The sequence below is a fragment of the Melozone crissalis genome, unplaced genomic scaffold (assembly GCF_028551555.1).
Source record: "Melozone crissalis strain CALT ecotype California unplaced genomic scaffold, PUWL_Pcris_2 ptg000019l_1, whole genome shotgun sequence".
NCBI classification, from domain to species: domain Eukaryota; kingdom Metazoa; phylum Chordata; class Aves; order Passeriformes; family Passerellidae; genus Melozone; species Melozone crissalis.
The window spans coordinates 20,096,099-20,123,683 of NW_026535797.1; the positions used below are offsets into that span (position 1 = coordinate 20,096,099).

Genomic DNA, 27,585 nt, shown 5'->3' on the forward strand with positions numbered 1-27,585 from the left:
ACTTAGAAGTGTGAGAGAAATAACCACTGCAGGCCTCTCTGTGCTCTACACGGGTTCTGCTGCTCAGGCACCATCAGCCCTTTGTCCAGGGCACGAGGGGCACGTGCCCCTCTCCCCGCATCAGCCCCCAAAGGCGCCTCCAGGAGCTGTGCACAGCAGCAGCACGAGCAGCAGGGTGATGCCTTGGGCAGCCACATGTGGTTCCCCCCAGGGGGAGCCAGAACAGGAACTGTGGCCACCCAAACTGTCCCCTCTTCACTCTCTAGTTCCCTGGTTTCCAGCAAGCATCGTGAGATCGTTTTTCTCCTAGAGCTCAGTTAGTGACCGTGGGGAACAAAGGGCCATCTGTGGTGATGCAGTAGCAGGAAACACTGCCATGCCCAGTCCCATCATCATGAAGCAGTGCTGGACACAGAGGAGGCAGCTCTCAGCTGCCTTGCACTGGGCACAGGCCCCCAAGCTGCTCTGCAGCTTGGCTATGCCCTCCTGGCCCTTGCTGGGTGCCAGCAGGCAGCTGCTCACAGCTCAGCTGGCAGCAACACCAGCCTGACTGACTTTGTAAATCCCTCCCACTGTTCTCCAGGATAACAACAGCCATGCACTGGGCATCTCTTCTGCTGCACTGCATTCTGGGAGCCACAATCCAGCACAAGGAAAACAGCAGAAAGCAGACACTTCTATCTTGTGGATTCACCCCATTTATTGCAGGCAAACGGATGGCAAATAACTAGAACACAGAAAAGTTGTAATCTGACTTTGGCCTCTGATTTTCTTGTGTGATTGGCAGCACAATGAAAGAAAAAAAATTGTTTTTTTAAAAAAAAGTGAAAGGATGAAAAGAATGTTGAACAATTAGTGACATCTCATGTGAACAGATGGAGGATTAATAATGACAAGGAAATTCAAAGCCATGCCTAACATTCCTTATTGCAAACAAGATTCTGCAGGGGGTAGGGATAATGCTCTCCAAGGAAAATCAGCAGAGGATAAATCATCCCCACTGGCTTTGTGAGCAGCACGTTTACTTTGGGAAGACGGTGACCACCTCGTAGCCCTCCGGGGGAATGACCCGTTCCCGCGCGTGCTTCTCGCAGTAGATCTGCTCTCCCACAAAGAAGTGTCCTTTCTGCTTGAGGTTGGTGCCGCAGTCACTGCACACGTAGCACTCGGGGTGGCGCTGCTTGTCCCGGATTTTCACAAACATCCCTCTGGAGAGGAACCAGCACCGCTCAGTGCCCGCTGTCTCCCTCCTCCCCAGCCACCTCCCACCCAGCCCAGATTTCTTCTGCTCCTGACGAGCCAGAGTACAGGCCCTACCTCTGGTCAGGCAAATGTTAACAGCACTTTTAGAAGCCCAGCATGTGCTGGCATGGAAACTCTCCTCTAGGAAGTGTTTCCCAGCATTGACCTGTGTAAGTTACACAGGGACAGTCCTATAACCTGTGGTGGGAAGAATTACTGTGTTGGCAATAGCTGGGGGCTGCAGAAAGCACAACAGCATTCAAATGCCCAGGATCAAATGGCAGGCAATAGCTTGACCATCTGGGGAAGCAAAATCCAGGTACAAGCCAACTGGATGGCAGAACAAATGCAGAAATGCAGGGATGAATACTGCACAGCCAGCACTGCCCTTTTGCTGGTGCCTGATGTGTGGGAGAAGCACAGACATTAGATCCTTGTTTTAATCTCAGACATGGCTGCTTGGGAGCTGCAGTGAACAGATCCAGCCAAATGTGGGCCAGCTCTTACTGAAGACTTTACAGCTCAGCCCAACAGATGACCAGGAAAACTACAAAAACTACACAGCAGTTTGTTAACTACCATCAGCCCCAACACAACAATTTTTCAGTATTACTTTGTTCCAGCAGCCATCTCTATTTTCTGTAATTCATTAGTTTTGAGTGCTATTCAAGGCCTTTTGCTTTCTCTCCAGACCTACCCAGCTGGTTGAATAATTACAGGGTTTGTCTCTGATTCGTATTTTACAGGCTATGCATTTCCTCTCTAATGACTCTGCTGGTCCAGATGCTCCAGGCATGCCAGGACCATGCAGTCACAGTGTAGCAGGTCTCAGCAACAATCTTATAGCCTGTGGCAGGCAGCATCTGAAAAATCAGAATTCTTCCATGACAATGCAGGTTTGGCTACCAGTACTTGCCTGCTGTGTAGTCAGCTGTTAAGTTAAGGGTGTTGCAGAGGAAGAATTTGAAGAATTTGAGGTTGAAAAACAGCAACTCTAAGACATAGTTATTGAATGCTGGGTCCCCCATGTGGTTGCACTTGTGATACAGCAGCTCTGTAACAAACCCAAACCCCAGGTCTGCTGGAGTTGGATTTTACCCACATAAAGACACAAAACAATATGTCTGCATAGACACAGTGGAGATGTGTGGTCCTACAGAAGAGTGGGGAGCAGAAGGCAGCTCTGCAGTTCCCACTGCCTCTGACCACCAAGGCAAGTCTCCACACCACGCCTGGGAGCACTGAGACAGGAAACTCGTTAAATACACAGGCCCTGAATGAAAAGGTCATTTTGTTTCCAAATGCTGTAAACAGATTTCAGGTCAGCCAAACACTGCAGAAACAACTGCCTCAAGGTTTGAGTCACAGGGACTTGCTCTGGTTTCCACTGATACGGATCTGGAGCTGGAAACCCAACTCCTGCCTCACTGCAGTGACCTGCAAAGTTAGTGTTACAAAAGCTGGTGAGAATAAATGTGCCTCGAGTCTCCTGGCTGCACTGATGTGGGTAAGTGAGGCTGCTTGGGTGCACTACCTCAGCCCCTGGCACAGGCACGGGCTGCTCACTTCAACCCCAGGGACAGGCTTACTTACACAATGCCAGATCCACACTTGTCACACATGGGCAGCTTCTGGGCATTCCCAATCGATGAGGCCACCTTTGTGGTAGGGGCCTTGACGCTCCTAAATCCAGATGGTTTGGTAGGGTCTCCTGGGGGTGGAAGGAGAGTGCTTCAGAGCATGTGAGATGCGTGGCTTGAGGCTGTTCCTCCCAAGCAGGTGATCTGCTGGGGGCATGACATTCTTTAAGCCCAGCTCTGAGGCAGGGATTCATGCATGGAAAGTGGGCAGGGATTTAGGGATGTGTGGGGAGGAAGGAGAGGAGAGACAGAGCTGAACCTCGCCCTGGAAATGTGAGGGCTTGAGATGGTGGGCAGTCAGAAGAGATTATTTTCTCATCTTAAAAGCCCATCAGACTTCAGCTGATGTGTCTCACATGCACAGATGCACAAAGCAAAGCAAAGCCTGAGCCTTGGCAGCACTGGAGTCTGCCTGATGTGTCCTGATCACTGTGTCCAACTCAAGCTGATTCCCAGATTTGAGCTCAGAAAGAGGTGGGTGTTCTGTTGGGAGGACTGTCAAAGCCCTTTTCCAGTTTGCTGTCTATTTTACAGTGGAGTTGGTTCCCCCAAGACTCCTGGAAGATTTGGTTAACAAATTCCTTATTGAACAGCCCTGGGACATGGGATAACCTTGCACTCCCCTGCTGTTGCATAGCATGCTCCAGCTATCTTCCTCTTGCAACTTCTCTGGGGCACAGAGGCCCTTCTCTCCTGCAGGGCCTTTGCAGGAGACATTGTGCTGACCTGGATGCCTAAATCAGCAGTGGATCCTAGATGTGGGATACGAGGCAAGCCTTTAAATATCACAGGAAAAAAGAGCCTTTTATAAAATGACACCAATGATGGGAGTAATCTCATCTACATGACTTTTCTAAGGGGTTTGACATCAGTTAACAAGGGAAGAAGGCTGCTGAGACTCCCATGGTATGTCACCAGAAACACCTTGGACTGTGAGGGGCACTGATGAAACCCTTCAGACCAGTGTCAGACCAAGAGCACATTTCCAATGGGCATTCCCAGCACAAGGGGCGGAAAAACCCTGCAAAGACAGACCCTGGTGACCAGCCATGTCAGGGACTCACCACAGCCCAGGGCAGCAGCACTGACCCAAGAGGAAAAAGGGGGGAACTGCCTGCCTCAGCTGTGGGGCAGGTGATGCTGTGCTGGTTTGCCTTTAGGGCAGCCTTCAACTCAGAGGTTTGCACCCAGCTCTGTGCAGATGCTGGTCCAGAGGTGCAAGTTCCCTAACCCTCCAAACATGGCAAGAGCCACCTGCCCTCTAAGGGTTGCTGCAAGTGACTGTCACTGGGAAGCAAGCAGCAGCAATCACATTTTCAGACTCTTCCATATCACTTCTGTTCACTCCCTTTGCCTCAACGAGCACTTTGCTCTTATCAGCAACATCGACAAATCTTTTTGCTTTTAAATCTCTCCTAATCAAACGCCCACAGGAAGCGTGCCATGTTCAACCCTGGAACACTCTCAATTTTTGAGCACAGGGTCAGGCCTTAAAAGACCAGCCATGGTGCTTCCAAACAGCCACACTTGGCTGCTGTGCCTGGCCCAGGCTCTCAGCTGGTGTAAGTCAGTGCAGCCCACACAGTCAGCGATGCCCCCAGGGCCTTGTCCCAGCCGGGCATGGCTCACAGCTGTCATTCCCAGGCCACTGCCTGGAGCCCCGCTGGGAGAAGACACCACCCAATGTGCCATTTATCACACTGAATGCCATCCAAAGTGCCGTTTATCACAGCAAGGATCTGACTCGCGGCAGTGTGTGTTTGTTTGCTGCTGGCCGAGCAGCACGGGCAGGCTGGGCCATGGAGCATTGTCAGCTCTGTGGAATAATGCCAGAGCCTATCCCGGCCCCCTGATCGGGCAGGCAAACCTTGTGCCAGAGAATCCCAACAATGCTGCAAATCTTCAAAGAAAGATAAAACAGAGAGGCTTTTGCTTCTTATCTTCTTCAGCACTACTAAGCACAGGGAAGGACCTTGGCTTCGGGAGAAGTCCGGGCTACTCCTTCCATGCAGGAGCTGAACCCTGAGGGCAAGCTGCAAACACTCAATATTTAAAAGATTCTTTCAGGTAGGTATTTTAACAGCATATTAGAGACTCCATGATCCTCGTTTCTTTCTTCCTATTGTTTCCTTATTTCCTTCATGTTGCTGTTTCCCTACAGATCCCTCAGACCTACCAGCACTTGGCTGCTCTGTTTCTCTTTGTGGTGAATATCTCAGCACCAGGCTTTTTTTGGATTAAACTGAACATACCACTGCCAAACTAATAACACAAAAGACTGGCCTAAGGACAAAAAAAAGGTCATTCTTGGAATTCTTTTCCCATTCATTCATTCATTTTATTTTATTTTATTTAAGGGGAGAAGAGAGCATGATTTAGCCCCCAAATAAGTTAATTGGCTTTTTTATCTCAAACTCTATAGCTCCGAATTGTACAAGTCCAGACCTAAGATCAAGAATGCCAAGAAGAGCGAATTTTCAGAGGTTAAAAGCAATTAACTGCCCATTGTAACCCAGCTTCTATATTTTTACATTCAGCTGCAGAAGGGGATACTTTTTCTTGTGTAGGGGGATGGAGTTCAGAAGCAATAGGCCTCACTGAAGAGCACTATCTTGTGATACCATCCCAAGTCTTGGCTCTAAGATGGTCTTTAATCAGTGAATACTATCTAAAAGGGGGCAAAACTTTAGAAACTATAGGAAATTTTGCAACTTTAAAAATTCCTTCTTGATAACTAAATGTTGCAAGGGTTTATTTCTGGAGCACTCACTCAATGATTAAGCAATGATGTGGGCCCATAGACACTGAAGCTAATAAATGAGAGAATATGAAGTGATCAAATTAGTGACTAGGTCTGTAGGTTTCTGTAGAAACCACCTACACGTGCTACCTTAAACAATCAACAGCTAAATGGAAAATAAAATCTTAAACGCTACTCAACTCAAAGAACAGCAGAGGGGAAGAGCTCAGATCAGGTACTCACCTTTCTCCTCTGACTCCAAGATCTCTTGCAACACAAGAAATGAAGCAGACTGTCTGGGTGGCTCATTTGACTCTTGATTCTCCTGCAGCATCTTGTAAACCTCAGATTGTTTGTCTATGGCAATGCTGCCTGGGGTCTGGTTATGCTGATCTAAACTGAGGAAGGAACAGAGAATCCTCTTGTTAAATGGACGAAAACTAAAGGCAATGCCTCTAGCAGAACTTCCAGGATGCATCACGTGGCTGAAGAATGAACGTGCAAAGCACACGCACGACGGGAGGCCACAAACACAGAGGTGCCGGATGTGCTCCAGGGATGTGCTCCTGGTGGGACCAGCACGCTGGGCTGGGCTGTGCCCACGCTGCTGTCAGCAGCTGCTCACTGACTGCCCCCAGCCAGGGCTCTCCCTGCTTCACAGTAACCACACACTCCAGCAGCTAAAGCCCACCCAGGAAATCACAGCTCTGGTAACAGCAAAGTAAAGAATTCATGTGCTGCGATGGGAATCCCACCAAGTAGCTGTGCCATCCATGCATGTTCCCTGCATGCATAAACCACCTGACACTGCTACCTTACACCACTGTGAATCTCAAACTAAGAAAATTTTATTCCATTAAAAAGAATTCTTTGCAAGTACCCTATGAATTGCTTGTAAATGTCACCTTCACTAAGTAACAGCTGTAGGGTCTAACTAGAAGATTCTCTGATGGGAAGTAATTTAGTCTGGTTTTCAAGTGAGTGTTACTATTTCCATTTTCTAGGTAGAGCCCATTTTTACAGTATTTTACTAAGGTTATAATGAGCAGGTCAAGGGCAGAGATTTCTCTCAGCTAAGGCTAAGCCCTCAGTGCAGCTGCCCTGAGGTGCTGCTGCCACCCCTCATGTCATGAGGGACTTACATCCTCTACTTAGAGCCCAAGGTGCTTCAGGAGCAGCTTTTCACAGCACAGTGTCATGGTGGTCATTGGGGAATAAAAAGGAGTCTGGAAGCAGTGCCTAAGATAAACTCCACATACAGTGGGTAGAGGATAGGTTAAACTGCAGGAGGATATTTAGAATATCCCTTGGGAAAAGCTTTCCAATATGTCTATTAACACTGAAATACCAGAGGAGATTGTTGTGGACAGGCAAGGAACCGCCAAACTAAAGGATTTGAAAATAGTCTGGACAAATATACAGTGGGAATTATTTAAATCAGTGGTTTAAATTGCCAAGTGCTGGACTAACGGATGGACTAAAGGACACAGGAAGTTCCTGCCTGCCTTGTGTTCTGTAGCTGCAGTGAAACATATACGATAAAATGAAATAGCTGACAAAACTCCTCTGATACCTCAATTCTGTAATGTAGTCTTATAAATGTAAATGGTCTTCTCGGTTTCACCATTCTTGCACTCTGTGATTGCGTGAAAAATACATAAACATCCTGAAGTTCAGACTAAATTGCAGAGGGAAATCTTTTTCTCAAGGAGGCAACCGCATACTTTCAATGCCAATGACCGATTGAGTCATCTGGGTGTTACTCTACATAATAAACTCTTCAAGCATCAGAAGTAAAATCATCACATGAGTTACAAAATGCTATTTCCATAAAAAGGATTTCATAAAATGTTTCCATCTTTAGCAATTTTCAGTGGAGCAGGAAGCACATTAGACATGCAAACAGCTGAACCTTTGAAACCTGAATCTCAGTTACTGAAGCTTCTTACCCAAATAAAAGAATTATGTGCCTTCTATTAGACAGAAGATATCCCATGCTCCATATTACATTCATCTCATGTAAACTCATATACTCCCACTGCTCTATCCACCCATAAAAACATTATGCAAGAAGCCTTTCATTGCAGTTTGCATACCAAGAATGTTTCAATACCATGCATCCAAAAAGCAGAGGCTAAATAATCTTAGAAAGCATTAGAGTCAGACAAAGCCATCATATTTCAACCATGCATTGTGGCAGTGCGTGACATACATATCAGCTTTCCCAGGTATGCACCCTATATATCCACTTGCACATACAAGATGTCCAAAAGGCTATAAAAACCATCAAACCCAGATTTGTACCAGCAGAGTAAAATACCTCAAACTGTCAGGGCAGGAGGCTATGCTGCTTAAACTAAACAACATCTCTGAAAAGTATGTGTATCTTTTGAAAGGGCAAGGCCACAGACACAGAAATTGTACCTGCAAGATATTGGGTCTCTGTATTCCAGCTGATTTTTGGCACCTTCTCTTACACAGGTACTTTATCTGCAGCAATCACCAGCAACTGGCGTCCTTTTCTGTGTACACAAGTCCCCTCATGCAGAAACTTTGTAGGGAACAACCCCAACAACATTTATTGGGTCTTAGACTTACACAACCATTACTGGATCTCATTGCTGTTACCATGGGAAACTTACAACACTGACTAATACTTGATCACTGAGCCTTAAATATTGGCAAGAAGATAGTAATAAAAACCATAAAGACACAGCCTTGCACAGAATCTTCAAAAAGCACCGTTTATTTTTTGCTAAGGGTATTTTACTATTTTATGCCAGCCTATTTTGCAACGCTTACAAGAGTCTCAAGGCTACATGAAGGCTCAGTACTTGGAGCAGTCCCTTTGGCCATTGAACAGTTGCTGATGTCTGGGGCTCCTTTGTGACCACTATCAGCACAGAGAGCTGGCAGTGGGACCACTCCTGGTGTGCATGGTACTGACTGCAAGCCAGAGCACTTACAGCAAGTAACTGCACTGAGTAACAAGGCAGGAGTAAATCCTCAGTAAATCCTCCCACAATCTCTTGGCTCCTGGCACATGGCAAAGCTTGGCTGTGTGTGTCCAGGGGTGAGGACACCAGCTTTTCTGCTTTGAAGTACACGGTTCGCAGAAGGGAACTGTGAGCAGTCCAGGAGCCATGAGATCTGGCCGTGTCCTTTTCTGCCCCTTGGAAGCCCTGGGATTGACCACTGTCCTGGGCCACATGTCACACAGCTGCAAGCTGCTTGGTCAATAGCAGAAGGTTCACAATTCATCCTTGACTGGACTCCTGAAAGACAGATAAAGTGCTTTCTCTTTCACCTGTCCTGACACTAAAGTCCTTGCTGTAAAACCCAGAGGCTGTCACTTAGAGACACAGGCCATGGGGTTCCCAAGCACCACAAAGTTGACATCAAACAGCACCCAGGCCTTGTGCTGCTGAGGCTCACCACAGGTCCTGCAGACCTCAGAGCATGCTGAGCATCCTCCACTCCTTTGGGCAGAGGTGGAGGACTGTGCTGCAGCAACCTCTGCAGACAAACTGGCAGGGGTGGAAATACAGACTGTCCCTCCATTTGCCTGGTGCCTGCCAGGCTGCTCAAAACTCTTGACTTGCCAGCCAAAGATGGAGAGCATGAGTACCTGCTCCAGCCTGAAATGAAACATGCTCAGCACACATCCATGGCCAATGAAAGAAAAGAACAAAGACCGGCAGCGTCTGTCAGTCACAAACAACAAAAGTTATTTCAAGTGCAGGAAAAATACCAGCTTTCAGGATAAAGCACTCTCCTACCCTCAGCAAACACATCTGCTGCAGGTGGCTCCTCCAGAAAAGCCACCGGGTGCTGTCAAGTCCCGCTGTGTGGGTGTGCAGGGGACAGTGGACATACTGACAAGCTAAAAACATGTTTTGATGTTTCCCATGGTGTTGGGCACAGACACAAGGCAGAGAAAGCTCCTGTGAAGAGTCATGCACTGACATTGGAATGGTGAAATGCAAATGCTGTTTTCTTGTGACCGGACAATGCCATGAGCCACAGACGGGGACGAGGGACTCGTGGACACTGAAATGCAGATGAGCAGGTGTGCTGAGCTGGCTGCAGAGGCCATGGGGAGGTTACCTGGGGAAATCAGGGCTAACAGAAGAGATCTGCCCCTGCAGAGTGTCCATGATGTTGCTCTGCGAATAGAGCTGCAGGGGAGAATTGAACTGCACGTGCAGCACTTTGAGTCCCGGCACCTCCACTTCCACAGGGCTGTTGGGGCAGACCTGGGCGGCGTGCTTCAGCTGCTCAGGCCCCACTCGGACCTGGCTGGGGCTGGAGGAGGAGCTGTGCCTGCGCCGCAGCTCGGAGCTCTGCAGAGGGTTGTACACAGAGGCCACGGGAGCCTGCATGGCACCCACCGGCGATGGGCGGCCGCCAGCCCGCGCGTCCACACGGGCAGGGGGAGATGGGCTGGTCAAGGTTTGGTTGGGGTTTACATTGCCAAATTGAGGGCAAAATGCAGAGGAGGAAAAAAGGAAAGAAGAAAGAAATTAATGAAGGGCAAAGATAAATACTTCAAGCCATCAAGCAGCTGCAGAATATTGTCTTAAGGACACACCACTGAACACACAACTTTACAGGCTTCTGACTAATGCTGTGCCTCTGATCTCACACTCCAGGTGTGTCCACACAAAAACTAAAAAGTAAGCCCTCCACGGATAAGCAAATGCATGGGTTATAAAAGCAATGAAGAAGTGGCAGCAAGGGTTTCATTTTACAGTAACTCCCTGCACACACACTTGTGGTCCTACTGTCCAGACAAGGAATGCCACCTTCACTGCTGCTCTCCTCAAAGCTAGCCTTGGCATCCTACTGAGGAGTAATCTCACCTTCCATTCCAAACCAGAAATGCTTAGCAGTAGGGCTTCTCCGTCCCCACCTGCTTTGTGACATCAAATCCTATGGAGATATTTGCTTTTATTTCTATATGTACTACAGCCCTGCATTTATACCACACACCCTCTAAGGATGAGGCATGGACTAGGTCTCCAGTCACATCACCATGTGGAGTAGCAGGATCAAGTGCTGGGTTCAGATAGGCTGTGTATCTGCAGGATGCAGGGTGGGGATGCAGATAAATACCAGGTAAACCCAGAGCAAGGCCAGGTATATACCAAATAACTCAGTGAAACAGATGGGCAGGAATTTAAAGGCAGCTGGAAGACTGTGTGTGAAGGGAGAACCTAGACATCCTGTGCCTGTGCACTGGGGAGACTACACTGGGTTTTTAACATCAGGCTGAAGTCCCTGGCTCTCATTGAAAACCAGCAGTAATTCATTTGCTTTTGATGATTCTGTAAACAAAAGCACCTTAGCATCAAAGCCTCATTCACAGTTTTCCCAGCATTCCTTTGCAACTTGCTGTGTTTCAGCAAGGAAAGGATGAAAGAGATGCCCTGTATCCAACATGGAGCAGGGCTGGCAATGGATGCTCCTGCCAGGAGGAGCAGAGTGAGCCACAGCTCTAGAAGGAGCCCACCTCTTTGCTGACCCCTGCAAGAGAAAGGGATCAGCTACAATGTTCCAGCCAAATCTCCCTGGCTTCCAGGGAGCGCTCTCCCATGGAGGGGACACCAGAGCGGACTAGGGATGGTATCTCACTGCCAGATGGTCCCATCAGGTTAATGCAATGAAAGATTTCCCTTGTTCTTGCTCTGCTTTTGCCCAGCCCCTGAATGAGGCTGCTGAGTCTACCAGAAGCAAATGAACAATCTGTCACCTTGTCTGCCAGCTGCAGCACTGTAACTGCCTGGAAGGGACCATGCTGCAGACTGGGCTGTCAATGCAAGGAGCTGGTTTCACTGTCAGGCTTGTGCTAAACCACAATCAGGTCTTCGTACCCTGCAACAGCAGAGGCTGAAGTTACTTTTGCCTCCCCATTCTCAAATCAGAAATTTAATCAAGTATTACCAAAAGCACTGTTCTTCCGGGTTTTCTTATAAAAATAGCCAAAGCCTTCTAGGCAGTCTGATATTGCCATGCAGAGACTTAGGGCAGTTAAGCAACCTGACCATCACAGCCAGAAAACTTTCAGGTAGCTTTTGGTTTATTACCTCCAATGAAAAAAAGGGGAACTTTGAAAATCTAGGATAAAATAATGTCCTTGGTGAGGCTCAGTTGCAAACACAAAAATGAACAGGCCCTTTTAAGGTTGGGACCCTTTCCAATCTCATACATAAAATCCCTCACACTGAATGAATGCTTCAGCTACTTTTTAAAATTCCTGAGAAAAGCAAAGTTTGATAATAAGCCACAGAAATATCCAGACTAAGGCAGAGCCTGGCTACGAATCCCAGGCCAGCTGAGAACAGGGATGGGTGTGCTTCCTGCACTAGCTGGTGCTATTCCTGCCCAGCATGGCAGCGAAGCAGGCACGAAACACTAACTTTAGGAAGTGCTTGTAACAAGCTATCAGGCACCTGTTCAGACCAGCGGGCTGGTATGTCATGCTGAACGCACGCGGAAACTGCGTCGGTCTCTGCTGAACAAAGAAACACAACAGCATTAATTTCATGTCTGCACTCACGAAACATTCCCCACTCCTCCGAGCCCTGTCCCTGGGAACAACATCCAGACTTGTGCCTCTTCTACTCCCGTTGTCCTGAAAGAGAGCTTGCCTTGGTTTCACAGACTGGTACCTTTGCAGTGAACTCGTGTCTCCTGAAGCCTTTCCCTGGAGGCCCAGGGAGGGAGGGGGTGAGCGAGGTACTTACGGCTTGGTAGGCTCCAGGGCCCCCGGTGATGTTTTTGTCTCCACCGCACTGTTGAAGGTCTGGATGTTCTCTGAGGAGTAGAGGCCTGCTGGGCTGTTGTACTGAGCAGTGATCACCCTGGGGGCAGAAGCTGTGGCAGCAGTGAAGGGCACTGCACTCCGATTGTGTGCACTTCCTATGTGCTTTATTTCCTGCATGCAAAGGAGCAGAGGCAACAGTCAGAGGTGCTCAGGCATGCAGGTGGATGTGACAGGGCAGCCCCACAGCAGTGGTGGCCTTCATGTGTGCTCTCAGGTGAGGAGCAGGTGACCACAACCACCAAAGCAAGTGAGCATCCTCCAGATGGCATGAGGGCCCATCCTGGACGGCTTCAGGATGACCTTCAGGGCATTTCATTGTTGACATACTGGCAACAAAAGAGCTCAGAAACACTGCCAGAGCTATTAGATGAAGGTGCCACACACCTGGAAGCTCCTGCAAGCCTACAGTAACCTACAGGACCAACTTCCTCATGCAAGACTACAGATTTTAAGCATTCCTTGCAATTCCTGAGAGCAGGGTTGATTTCTATGGAAAAGCGAAGATGAGGGGCAGAAAGAAGAGAACATCTCAATGACATCTGAAAATTTGGCTTCCTTTGGATAAGGCAACCCAAAAAAGAAGGGATTTGTCATTACTAGAAGTGCTCTGGAGCATCTCTGCTCCTTCAGCTAAGAACAGGGTATTTACACAGCTGTCACTGATTAACAACTTTGGAATTTCTGGACAAGAAAATCCACAACAAAGGTATGAAGTGCCATTGTCAATACAAAAGATTGCCCACAGGCAGTGACAGCTAACTTTCAGCAACTTCTTAGTGTCAGAAGTACAAAATATCACTCAGATGTTCTGTGTTTGCTGCAAATTGGAGGCTTCCAGCAGTGGTAGTGTATACTTAGAAACATAGGCTACAATTTAATAAGAAAAAGGGCAAATCCAAGTTAAATAAGACTTGAGCTAGGACTCTTCTTAATCACAGGCAGTGCTAACAAAAATGAGGACATTTCTAAGCCCTATCACCAGTTTAGCAGGCTGGGAATTAGCAGCCTTCTGGCAGAGATAACAACATCCAGGGCTTATTTCTCCCCAGAGAAGATGCTTGACAAAAGCAAGAAGAAAGCATAATTTGGCCTCACTAGAGCAGGCATAAGAAAGGACTAACAGCCACAGAAGGGGGTGAGATATTGAGGGCTAAGAGAAGGCACCAAAACACGATTTTTTAAATGTTTCAGCCAGCCATAGAGATTGGGCATGGCTTCAATACAGGGCTAACAGCCAATGGCACAGGATGAAAGGAGGCACTTCTTAGCCTGCTGGGCCCATGGGTCCCAGCTCCAACCCAACGAGTTCCCACTCCCACTCTAAACGGGCCCTGACTTCTACAGCAATGACGTGAGATTTTACTGCACTGTGAACATCTCACAGCGCTTGTTTGATAGAGATACACTTACAAGATAAACACTCATTAGACAAAAAGCATGACTTAAATCCCCTTACAGATTTTTCTTTAAATCACTTTTTTGTCTCCAGACTTCCTTAGGCAGCTGGCTAGCCTTCCCAGACTGACAGATGGGAGTCTTCTCACTTCATGGCATTCAAATGCTATTTATGGCATCAAGCAGAGCACAGAATCTCTCAGAGAAGAGCGGCTTGGATCCAAAAGCCCTCATGAGCTACAAAGCCATTTGAAATCAGCAGGGTAGCTCAAGATGTTCAGGTGTGGAGTGACAAGGCTGCTCTCCCACAGCTTTCTGGCCAATATCTATGAAAGTTAGCCATTAAACTTTCCCACACACCAAAGGGAAAATGACCCTGGAGTAATCAGTTAATCTCCCTTTGTTGTAATCTCATTCAAATCACATAACAGGACTTGTGAAAATAGTCCTTCCCATGGCAAAAATGTGGATTTTAGCAAAAAAAAAATTACTTTAACCTGTATATCAAACCATGGGGAAGAGTTATATCAGCACCAAATACACATGGTAGCCCACCATTCAGAGGCCGTGAGTGGGAGAGGATTACAGATGTGCACATAAATACTCGGTTTCAAGGAAGACTGAGAGAGAAGGTTTAGGCTAAGGGGGGTTATATTCTTAGGTCAAATAGACTGCACATTGAAATCATATCACAAGATGTATTGAGGAAACATTTAAGCATTAATCAAGAATTAAGGAAAGGGAAGTAATTTACAGTTTAGTTGGGTTTTTCTTTTAACTCTGGTTTCCTAAGAAAGTAAGGTGTCTCAATTACATAACCAACATGCACATGGGCATGTTGAATCTTTGAAAGTGTCAACCAAGTCAAATTGGGTTTGCCAGTGATGGAGGCCTCAAGGATCCTTATCTTCCTGCAAGTGTTGAAGCAGGAAGAACAGGGCAGCTACATGGAGAAGAGAGACTGACATCACATTAGTGCCTTGACTCCAAGAACTGCAATACACACTCAGGCACAGAATCCACATAGGAGCTTTTGTCCTACTTTTGGACACCAGGTAGGTTTTCTGCTGTGTAGTAACACCAAGACCATAAGTTAAGCTTTCAAAAGTGTTGGGGTTTCTCCAGGAGCTCTCAGATGTATAGAGGTCACTGACTATAAGGGAGTTTAACAGTTAAACAGAGAAATTGGTGCAGAACCTGGTGTCTGAAGATTGGAAAAATCCCATGTGGAGAACATCACAGAAAGTAAATAACTCAAGAGTATACAGACAAGCATTACAAGAGCAGCAGCATCATGAAGTGCATTTGGATAATCCAAATTCTCCAGCACTTCCTGTTACACCATGCTGTTCTTTTTGCTCAAGCTGTAGAAGGAATTTGCAAAGAACAAGTGCCTTCATGATCCCAAGATCAAAAGATAATGTGTTCTCACTGTCAAATATATTTATGTAGGGATTTTCCAGAACTGCCAACCTAGGGCCTGTGCTGTGCAGCCGTTTTGTTAAAGCCCCAGTTCCTGGAATCATATTTATGTGACAGTCTCTCACTTACTACTGGAAAAAAAGTCAGATAAGTGACACTCCCAAAAACCTGTCCACCAACAGGCAAGTGGAAAACATTAGTGCAAAACCCCAGCTACACTGTGCATACGTGTGGGGACAGCACTCAGTTTGTGCATTTGAGATGCCTAGGGTTTGCAGCATCTCTAAGGCTGTGGCAATCCCAGGACCAACACAAGGAAAAGGGGCAAGTAGCATTAAACAGCATCCCTGGCTGGAGCACAGACTGCAAGAGCAGAAAGGAATGGTCTGCTGCAGAGGAAGAACTGGCAGTCACCTTAAAGGACATGATCTTATCCAGTCAGGACACGACCTGCTCTTTCTTTGAGAATAGTACAGAGGAATGTGATTAATGTTAGATCCCTTCAGAGACACCTTCTGTTGGCACCTGCAGGCAGAACTGGAAGCACTTGCCTCACTCTCCCTGCCAGCTGTGGCACTACCTCAGTGCCCTTACACCACCCTGTCAGCAGCAAGCAGGGATACCAGCAGTGGTTATTTTGGCCTGACCCTGGGGTATGGAAGCTCCCAAGCTACCAGGTATTCAAGAGCATTATTTTACCACTATAAACTGATACCATGGTAGTGAAATTGCTTTGTCTGCACAGACATCAGCCTTGCTCCCCTCCTTCCTTTGCAGGGGTTGTGTTTTCAGAGGGCCCAGCAGAGTGACTAGACCAAGCTAAACTAGATTAGCAACTGCATGGACTTCACTACCAGCTGCTTCTGAACTCTCACATCACTTTGAAATTGAAGAAATTCCTTCAACAGCCTCCTCCCCATCTAAAGCTACCCCCCATAAGAACAAGCTCAAAATGGCTTTGGAGCACAACCCCACATGCTCCCGCTGCAAATGTCCCCATCTCACAGGAAAAAGCTATTTTTCAATCCCAAGGACAAACAACATTTGTAGCTTCAGGTCAGACATGCACATCTTCTGGCAGATGAGCTTTCTGAGTGCAGGCTGTTAGTGGCAACAGCCCTCTCTGGGGCAGATGGGACACACTGTGCACTGCAGGCACTGCAACACAGCCATTCCAGCTGGGTGCTAAGGGGGTCCCACTGCCACCACCACAGCCCGCCAGCAGAGAGCTGCCAGCAAAGGTGCCAGGCTGTGAGGATGGGGAAAACATCCCTGTGCCAGGGCAGGAAGCAGATCAGCATTTCCTATGGCACCAGCTGCAGGCTGCGTCATGGGGAATTATCAGGGAAAACAATGGCCCCTTCCTCCCTCTCATATGAGGCCATCCTCAGCAACACTGACGTGCAGGCTGTGAAATCCCCACAGCTACATCAGCTGTCACTGCAGTGCCTGCAGCCAGCCAGCAGCTTGTGGCATGGGAGTCTGCTTCCTCCTCACCAACACTTCCACCACTGGACCCATTTCCACCATTGGGAATGGGGGCAGGCAGCTTCAGCGAAATTCCCAGCTGCCAGCGAAGCAGACAGACAGACGGCCCCGGATGAGCCACCTCTATCAGCTGAACTGGGACCCATCCTGTGGCATAAAGCCATCTGGACACCTTCATGGCCTCGTGCCCTCGAGCAGGTTGGGAGCAGACTGGGCTGAGGGTGGGCTCTTGGGTCCCTTCCACCCTGCAGTGACGTGGCCAAGGCCATCCTGTGCAGGGCCTGTATGGATGTCACCACCACCAGAAACAGGAAAAATCTGGACGCTTTTTGTGCTCACTGAATAAACTAAACCAAGATGTGCGGGGTCAAGCAGCCTCTCCCGTTAAGTAGGTTTTCCTCTCCCCACAACATGGCTGAAAGCACTCAGCTGGGCTAGGCCCTCACTGGTGCTGGGCTGGGCCCTCACAGGTGCTGCCATGCAGCTACAGCCCCCTGACTCCCCTGCCTGCCCCTGCCCCTGCCCAGGCCACCTCTCTGCAGTCTGGAGGAAAGAGAGGTCAAACATGGAGCAAGGGCTGCTTGAAGCCAAAAACTACTTTCAGGTGTGCAGTAGTGATTTACAGACTGCAGCTCTTGGATTTACAGCTCTTCGAGTCAGGGGATTCACTCTCACCTCACTTCACAAACTAAAGAAAAAAAAATAAAAAAAAAAATCAGCACCCAGACACTGCAGTTGCAGGGAAAAGCAAAAGCCCTCACAGGCACCTGGAGCAGCCAAGCGAACCAGCAAAACTTGCTGCCTCACAGGGCCTCAGAAACGTGGGATGTTTTTGCATCCCAAGTCAGAGCCCAGAAGCTCAGGGCAGGCAATGCTGGATTGCACACCTCGAGAGCCACGCCAAGAGGAAACAAGATGAAACATTTCTCAGTACAAATGTTTACTCAGCTCTAAGAAAACGGGCCCCTGACCAAACCTCAGAGTGTGAGAGCACTCTGGTCCTGTGGGCAGTGAAGGAGAGCAGAGCCCAGCAGGCAAACCCCAGCTTCATCCTCGCCCTTGCAAAGCCACCCAGGCAGCAAAGGCCAAACTCGTGACCAGCTGGTGTGTCTGGGTCTGGACTTGTGCCAAACACATAGCAACAGCTCAGGAGAGGACATCTTCGTGGCAAACTCCACCCCATGCTATGTTTCATCAGCTGTGATCACAAGTATTAAGAAGTGCCTTTACTTTCACCTCTCCCTCTATTATTGTTTGGGGTTTTTCAGCTATGGAAGGATTTTTTGCAATGCTTTGAAATCTGATTAAAAATTAGAAAGGGTCTGGGGTTTTGTTATTGTAGGGGGGTAAAACAATAAGACTAGCTTCCCACATCCTCTCCCTCCACGTCCCTGACACATTCCACACCCATGCAGTAATGCCTTTTAACCAAAACCAGCAGGTCGCAATATGCCAGCACAGTTCCCAGTCCCAGTATTGTTACTTTATATACCTCTTGCTTCATGCATTGCCCACACATGCACAGCCTTATCAAAGGCCAGGCCAGCCACACACCCAGTTTCTATAGCCCCCGCCTGCTTCGTATCCAAGGAAATAAAATACACAAGATGGAAACAATGACATCACTCTGTAAGAATAAGGATGAACACAGGACAGACACTTTTAAGAAGCTTTGGGAAGACAGAAGTGGCTATTTCCATCATCCTAAAAATACCCTGATTCACCCTCAGAGCTCCCCCAGCTGCTAACCTCTGTCTGAACGTTATTTCTATTTAAAAAAAGTCCTTATGTTTGAAAACCTTTACTTTTTGTGATCAAGAAGAGCTGAACTATCCATCTCAAACCAAGAGTTTTTGCTGGCATTCTCAAGGTCTGTGCCTTGAGAATGCCAGCAAAATACTTGAGCCTTATTGCAATGGGGATATATAGTCTGCAGGGAGCGGGACAAGTTTTTGAAGGCAGTCTGGGTATTGACTGCCCTTGAAGATGGACTCTCTCAGATCTTTCTCTATATTAGCTCACTCAGCAAAAACAGAGACCTGGACCCCAATGGCATCTCTGTCTTACAAAAAAAACCCCAAAACAAAATAAAAATACCCAAACAAACAAAAAACCAAAACAGACCCCAGGTCTGACAAGACTTAGCACATTTAGAGGATATAGAATTTTATTGTTTATTTTACCAAGAGGCAATTCAGCCCCTTGGGTACAGTTCGCCCCATAGTCTCTGTGTTGCCCATGATCACAGGGGGCATGGCTGACTTGAAGTTCTGCTGGTCCCTGGTCAGTATCATAAGCATTAAAATTACCTTAGCCATCACGTAACTTGTTCTCTCTTGCTGTGACCACTTTTCTCAAGAGACATTAAGCAGAAGGGAGAGACAGACATGTTATTTTAGTCTTTCCCACTGTTGTGAGGAAAAGACCTTGATGGGAAAATGCCACTGAGCTATCAGCCTTAGGATCTGGGTTAGAAGTGCAAGTGAACTAACTGAGTAAATATGCTAAGAAGACTGTCATTTCCTTCCTCCAGTGTTACCATGGGCACCAAAACAAAGCTAGGTCAGCTGCTGAGCCATCAACACCGACAAGCTGCTGCCCCTTTTGATGAAATGCAATTTTGTCATCACTCTTGCCTCAGTTTAAATTAATTTAGAAGGATAAGGATAATGGCAATGAAATAATAATAAGACTGTAGCTCTTTCATGGGCAAAGATCAGCTTAGACAATGAAGTCAGTCTTTGGACTCAGGACTTCAGGGAATGCATGGGAGGTTGCAGAATGGCTTTTTATTTTCCAAAGGCAAATAAAAGTATCTTGAATGTACATTCCAAGTAAGGGAAAACATTTCCACAGGCATGATGCAGCATGTCACCAAATATCAGCCTCCAAAAGGATTACAGCAGTAAACAAATAGTCCATTTCAAATGGGGTAAAAAATGTGTAAGCAGGGATCTTAAAATACGTAGCTAGTCATAGACAAGCTCTTAAGCTCTGGTTCCTGAGACAAACTGAAAATTAGGTTCTTTTGCAAGATTTTTTGCAAAGATTTAGCAGCTACATCAGTAAAATATGAAGACAAAAAGAAGGTGGACAAGCATGAAAAACTTCTAAGATACCAAAGGTAGGAGAGGAAACATCTAACAAACTAATTCTAAGACAGATGGTAATATATCTGAATAAATCAATTTCTACAGCAAGGGTTTAAAGACTTCTCTTTTTTTGAGCCTGAAGTAAGGTTACTCACATGTGGGATTTTTTGTCTGTGTTCAAAGGGCTATGTGCAAAGCCAATGAGAACCACTGTCAGAGAACTCTGGACCAGGATTTAAACAAACCACTTGGATTCAGCACGTCCTATTTTCTTTGGTAAGTGAATTAATAAGTGTTCTGCACTAGACTGTTGCCAAGAAAAGCAAAGATACTGTTTTCACTGGCCAGCAAGTTAAAAAAACCTGAACAGCTCAGTTTTGCCTTCCGAAGATTCAGCTCTACTCACAGCTTCAACTAATCGTGCTGGGAAAACAATATCAGCATTTTTGTGGTAAAATTCATAGCAGTTTGCCATGTTGGTATACACACACATAGCATTTTCTGCACTCTGCTACTGCTGATTTGCAGCAGGCCTGGCCCAAACCCCTGATGATGCTGCAAAGACACAGCCCCAGAGTGACTCGGCCAACACTTGCCACATGCTCTGGCAGGAATCAGCATGTTCTTCTGAATTCACACTCCAAGCAGAAACACCTCACTACAAAAATTACTTGCTGTAGTCAGCTACTGAAAAAGCAAATAGGAAAAAACTCCCAAACAACAAACCCCACAACCTTATAACTTGATGGTATTCCTGACACTTTGGCATAGCAGATTAGGATGTTCAGGCACTGTTATGCCTTAAAAGTAAATAGGAGTTTGTGGTTTGGAGACATGATGCATCTCCCCTCACACTGCTGAGTTCCTGTCTCAGTATGCAGCAAGTGAAGCCCCATAATGTTAAGCCCAGTGCTCTGAATAGCAGCAAGCCCGACTCACATACACAACTGCAAATTATTTAATCTGCTTTAATTTAAAGGAAGGGAATAAGAAAGGACAAGACTTCTGTGAGTTTAAATGTTCCTTTCACACCAGGAAATAACTCTTCTAGCATCAGCCATCAAAGGGGTCAAAGCTAATTTTCAGGCAATGGTTGAAGATTGCCTGATTGCCAAGATTAAGACAATGGTTACTGCTCAGAGATAAGCTCTGTAACATGAATTTCTCCACTCAGCTGTGCATCAAATTCTCCTGCTCAAGTCAGTTACAGGTTATTACCAATAAATTCAGTTGTACTATATTTATAAACTAGCAGTATCATGATATCTATACAGTGGCCAGAGCCTGAACCAGATCTAAGACTTAGGAGGGAATGTCTTCCACTACCAGCATTACTGCTAAATCCTGACCATCTATCCAGATTGGACTGTGGTGGGGCAGTGAGTGACAGGGGAGTTCAGCAGCAGGTTTCTTGCTGCAGTTAACTAAAATTAGTGAGCTACTTTAAAATCCCACCTAGGGCATGTGTTGTGCTGTATGTTTGATTTTATGGCATTTAGCTGAATTCTTGCTAATGGCTGCATTGGGAAATTGGTCTCTAGGATTGAATCTCCTGCTGAATTAAATGTCAGCTCTCTGCATCACAGCAGCAAAGCCTCAGTGCAGACTCTGCCCCACTCCTTTGGCAAGAGACAGCCCCCAAGTCCCAAGGTTGAAGCAGAGCCTTTCCAAAACCTGGGCAGCAGAAGACACAGACCAGACTTCAGCTCAACAGTGTCACAGACAGGTGTCACCACATGGCTCCAGCTCAAACTAAGTCAAAATGGCTCAGTTTCACACTGTGCCTTGGCAGTTATGAAATACCTGGAGAATGCCGCACCAATTCCTTGGGCCAAGCAACACAGAGAAGCCTGATGTGAAAGAGAACATGGACAGATCCCAGGCCAAGGTCTGGGCAGGGTGTTGCTGCACATGTAGTGCTTTAGTCTCAGGTCCTTTCCAACCAAAACAGCCATGTTAGTGCTTAAGTAATTGCAGAGTCAAACTAGTTTTATAATCTACTTATTTTGCTAGAAAGACTCACATGGGATGTGTGCTTGGGTCAGAATCCACTGGGGCCATGTCACTGCCCCAGTGAAAATTCAGAAGAATGCCACTGACTTTAGTGTAGTTATTTTGGATTTTTTGCAGTGTAATCCTCTAAATCTAGCCCAGGCGAGGCCCTTGCACAGGTTGCTGTTATTACTACATTTACTTGACAGAGGCAGCAGGCCAATGAAGCAAGGCTGTCAACAGGCTACAAAACCAACTTCCTAGACAGAGGCTGCATGATCTGCCACACAGATAAACATGTAAGATGTTCGTGTATTTCTCTCCCACCTTCTCCACAGCTAGACTGCTAAGAGCTTACTGAGTAAGAGAAAAAAATCCAAACCAAACAAAGAGAAAACCCTGAGTCAATGATATTCCTCACCCCTCAAGTCTTTTCTATCTATGGCAACTAACTGGTTTAGTACAGTAGCAATGATTTACTGAGCCACACCCCTACAGTGCCTTCTGTGCCCTGTGGTAGGTGTGAGCATGCAGCTGGCAGGAGACACCTCTGACCCAAGCAGGTTAGCTCAGGCATGGCACCCATTAGCTCTCCACAGCAGCAGGCTTCTCACCATGAGGGAGGGAGTCTGACTCTCAAGGCCTCCAAGGGCCACACGATCTCTGATAGTATGGGGCATGATGCTACCCCCAACGTGATTATCAGAGTGGCATATACTCAGCTCCTAGGAGGATCAGGCCCAGAACATCTCTCACAGGAGTGAGAGGGAACAAGAGCAGTTATTCCAGGACTTACCTGTGGCTCAGAGGCCAGATTCATCTTATAAGGATGTGTCTTTCCCTCCTCGCTTACAAGTGGTGACCAGACTTTTGCCTCCGATCTGCAACACACACATTTTGAATAATTAATCTATTTTCATCAGTGACACCATAATTGTTATTAAAAGGCTCAAAGTTCAACAATTTCTCCAACTTTTCCACAGTCTCTCATATATAGCACAACCCACATCAGGAGGAATCCAGACAGCCTCATTTTAGGTACACAATGTAGGTGGCTTAGATAAGTGAGGTCCTTGGAACAAGACAAGATCTCAGTAGTGACTGTCCTGGCTTACTCTCTGTGACTCCACAGGCAACACATCAGGCATAGGCTCCCACCCAGCTGTCAAGCTGGGGGCTACCCAAACGCAGAAGCTGGAGATATCCCACAGATGCCTTAATTAAGTGGGACAATTCAGATTGCTATGTGCCTCAGCTTCTATGGGTAGCCAGCAAGAGGAATGATTCTTGTCTGTATTTACTATATAAAGAACATTTTGTTCTTGGGGTTGGAATGCCTTGGAGATAAGCTAGAAACATTTTCTCATTTGGGTCTCCCAAATTTGCTTCTTATTTATAGTGGTATCCATGTTGAACAAACAGAAGGCCTTTTAGAATGATGAAAAAAACCCAAACCCTGCCTGCAATGGGACCAAGAACCGAGACGACCTCATGTGACAGAGAAAGTCTACATAACCTTTACTGGTCTGTGGTCTGACCCAATTACTCACAGTAGTCTGAAACACAAGTCAAGATCTACAACTAAAACCAACTGCTTTTACCATCATCATTGTGGAATTCTGCTATGTCCCAAAGAATGACAAACAAATGGTGAGGAAGAACTGGAGTGCTTGGATTTGCTCGAAATATGTTGTGGGAAGCATTTCTCAGAAGTAAAGACGGTATTACCATCTCAGATGGATTAAACAGTGCCACTTTTCCCAAACATTTGAATAGTAGGGAATGAGTGACTGCAGTATTGTTGAATGAAAACTGCTGTTCAATGCTAAACATTGCATCATGCAACAACCAGATGGCTGATAAACTCTCAGGATGAGGTCTGAAAACTATGTTTCTGTCCTGTTGACAGGAGCCCTTTCTGGAATCTGGAACTGGAAGTAGATGTACTTCCTAGGTATTTGTGGGTCAAGGACTAGCTATAATTTAAGTACTTAGTAGCAAAACAGGAATGCTTCCATTGCGAATTAACTGGATAAGTGGAAAGAGATTTTTCAGTTAAAGAAGGAGGAAGAGACTAGAAAAAGAAAAGGCTGACAAGGATGGAGAAACAGGGTATAAAGCTACCCATAACATATTCAGCCTGGTGTGCACCATTCCTCTAAAAGCCCTCCAAAGTCACAACGTTTTTCAAACAGCCCAAACTTAGCTGAGATGCACGTATACATCCCAGACCTTTGCTGCATAAATAGTATTTTAATATTTGCACCTAGAGGGCAGCTCAGTGGGAGGAGATGGGAGGCAGCATTCTCAGCCAGGAAAGAAGAACAGTTTTATTGACCTGCTATTCCCTTTATTGCACAGTGGACCTTACACAGGAATGAAGGCTGCTGTGCTTTCACAGGAAAAGTACAAACACACAGGTCACACCTGATATCCTTTATGAGTATTCAGGTACAGCAAACCTTTGACTCTTGGTTATTGCATCCTGCAAACCCAGCAGATACCTGACAGACCATGCCACTCAAATGCTGCCGTGGGGCAAGCTGGGGCACACACAGACAAGCATGACTAACAGCTGCATGGTATCAGATCCACACCAATCTGATCATCATCTGTCACAACAGCTGCTCTTACTGGAGGTCCAACATGTCTCAGGTGAATACAAAACAACCATTCTCTCCTTGCTTCTGGACGCCCATGTTTTAAGGTGCCTGAGGAACCAGCAATTTCACCCACATTATGGCTATCAAGCCTGACAAAGCCCCACCCATTTCCAGGATGGCCGTATTTTCCACACCTGAGGACTGTTTGCACATAGGGAAGCAGCCTGATGACCAATACAAAGCCTTATTCCTTGCAAGTGTTTGGAGATCATGTGTGACCGAGTTTCGTCTCCTCTGGAAAAACAGGGGACACAGCAAAATGTATGGAAATGAGACACCCAGCCAGCCAGGCTATAAGCAAATGGAGATGAAGGAGCAGCTCAGAGAGCATTAAACACTTCTGCTGATCTCTAGCATGAGGCATCCCTGTGCCAGTTCTCACAGCAGTGATCCAAGAACTGTTGAGGTAGCATTTTCTTTCATAGCAGTTTATTATAAGCTTTCAGAAGTATGAGACGGCTTTATTCACACTGAAAAATTTAAGCCTAGAGCAGGCCAGTGTATGAATATGGAACAGAAACTTCCCCTCAGGCACTTGATTTCATCCCACTGGCCCTCAATGCATTTGAGGTGCTGATCACACAGCACTTTGGTCTCCAGAAGAGAAGAGGCAATTATGGCAAACTACTGCAGCCCATGGGGGGGTTGACCAAATTTTTCTTCTTTATTTATAAGCAAGGCAAATAGCTCAAGTTTGTTCCCCAGACTGCTGCCATCCTGCTCTGTCACTGGATATAAATGGAAGCAGCAAGGTCACTCCAAGCTTTACTTTCAATCCAGTCTAGAAGTTATCCAAACAGAAATGTTCAATAGGCCATGCATCTGTCCCTCTGAGGCAGGGAAGATAAAGCTGCCCTTTCTATTCCCAACAGCTGCAGAAGAGCCCCTCAGCCACTCTCAGCAGCCCATTTATGGCCCCAGTGAAGCAGAAAAAGGACACAGCTTTGCTCTCCCTGGCTTTACTCAGCAGATCTTTCAAGGCATGTGCCCCATCCCACATGTGGAGCCCACAGTCTGTGGGTCTTAGGTCATAGAGCCATGATGGTCCCAGCTCTTGGGAAAGGTTTCCTGGCTCTGCTTCTTGTGTCAATGTCTGTAATTCTACTGAAGTGTGGCAGGAGGAAGAAAAACACCACCCGAAAGTTCACCTTATGTCCCATTACTGGCCCAGGGTTTACTTTCTGCAGTGTTGGGAAGTGTGGGCACCAGGCACAAAGAGCAGGGCAGATTAGACTCACTGTGTTTGTACCTTATCCATTTGGTTCCATATCTTAGGTATATGAAGGAAGGAGCAGGTGTCAGAGTAGGCAGCTAAACCCAGCCTTGGTAACAGTACCTTCAGTTCACACCAGGCTGCTGCTGGTAGGGACTTTCTGGAGATCTTTCTGTCCAACAACCTGCTGGGGAATCCCACCCTGTCTGATGAAAGCCAGGGGCTTTGGCATCCTTATCAGATCTCAGAAACTTCTGATTAACTGATGAATATTTATTTTATGATATGGTTTCTAATGCATATTCTTTCAAATGAGACTCCATCAGAGAGCAACACTGAAAACAATGAAGGAGACAAAAACATGACACAAACAAGCCTGAGAATGTGGGTCAGGAAAATTAACTGCAGGCACATCTATACACAAACTCTGACATTTTTGCAGTTCGCATTTCCATGTTGTTTCCTTACTACAGGAAAGAGAGTAACTTAGGGCCAGGGAATGAGCCATGCATCTCCTGTTTCATCCAGGCAGAAACCAAACCAAGATTAGAAAGACATTTCTCTGATGCTAGTTTGGATGCAGAGGTACTGGTAGGAAAAAGAAGGAAGGAAACCACATGCAAGTCAAGGCAGGAATATGGAGAGGTATTTATGAAAGAACAATTTTCAAGCAGCTTCTCTTGAACATGATGTAATATAAACATTACAAGAGCGTGGATTTTGCTATCAGTGCTTTGCATGCAAAGCTGGGCCATAGCTTCAAGGGAAAAGAGCTGGAAAATGAGGGTCTAATTCCTTGTGCCAGGAACTGTGTAATTTCCATAAAGAAGAAAGGCACATCTACATTCATTCACATCTCATTTCAAACACTGGGATGGACACAACTAAGATACCAAGTAGCAAATAAATCCCAAAAGACTGAAAAGTTTCTTGTCTAGCACAAAGTTCTTTAGCTGAAAAATGAAGACCTAAAGAATTTATCTTTCACAATCCTCTCACCAGAGTTTTCAACAGGCATTTTAATAAAGATTAGAAACTAACTACAAGAACTGTCAGGCTACCAGGAAGGGACCTTTTAATCAGCCTTTTAGCTGCAACAGCTGTCAAATACAGGCCCTTAGCTTTAAACATGAGTAGTCACTTTTAACAAACATCCATTAATGGACATATTCAGTTTGGCAAGCAAAACTGTACTCAGGCTGCATACAGTCTCCTGCCAATTCAAACAGCAATGACAGTCACAACTTCCTGGAGACAGGAGGCCCCAAATGCATGTCTCCATGCCCTCTTGCATTTCAGGTATCTCTTTATACAACCACTAAAAATAAAAGGCAACTCCAGTTAAACTTCTGTGGCTTCTTCTGTGTATCTGGAGCAGGTTCATGACAGCTACAAAGGCTAAGACACTGACTGCTCAGACTCACACTCTTCTAACTAGCCAGCTGCAGAGTTAACTCTTACTGCCTCACCAAAGAGGCTGTAAAATCACAACAAATACCAATCTTGATATGCCAAAATTACTTGGAACGTATCTGTTGTTAGTAAAAGCTGCTGGCATGCACCCACAAGGGCTGGAAGCACCACACTGGCCATGGAGAGGTTGGGAGTGGCCACAGAGGGCCAGGCAACCTGCATGGCCTTATATAGCTGCACACTGAGCAGCTGGCTTTTCCCAGGGCCAAAGGAATTATTAGTAAGATGACAGAACTGGAAAACTCTTCTTGGCAAGGAAGCAAAAAGGCAAACCTAAATGAGTCAACGGATTCCACCAACTTCCTAGAACAGAAATCCAAGCCTATTGTGGCTTTGTGCAACTATTCCCCACAGCTCAAACCTGGGAACACATGGAGTGAGCAAGAGTGCAACCAAATC

The 27,585-nt window shown here is 46.4% G+C and overlaps 1 protein-coding gene across 3 annotated transcripts in view; it reads right to left on the minus strand.

Moving 5' to 3' along the window:
• Window positions 1-574: 574 nt before the first annotated feature.
• The window catches only part of PDLIM1 (PDZ and LIM domain 1), a 43,568-nt gene continuing 16,557 nt past the window's right edge, over window positions 575-27,585 (minus strand). The window contains exons 3-8 of one of the 3 annotated variants that reach the window (XM_054277276.1): window positions 22,634-22,718; window positions 12,369-12,559; window positions 9,730-10,065; window positions 5,866-6,020; window positions 2,836-2,953; window positions 575-1,208 (exon numbers count right to left, since the gene is read on the minus strand). In XM_054277276.1, coding sequence (XP_054133251.1) covers window positions 1,022-1,208; window positions 2,836-2,953; window positions 5,866-6,020; window positions 9,730-10,065; window positions 12,369-12,559; window positions 22,634-22,718 — 1,072 coding nt within the window. In that variant the 3' untranslated portion in view covers window positions 575-1,021. The other 2 variants (XM_054277277.1, XM_054277278.1) reach the window with 2 other exon arrangements.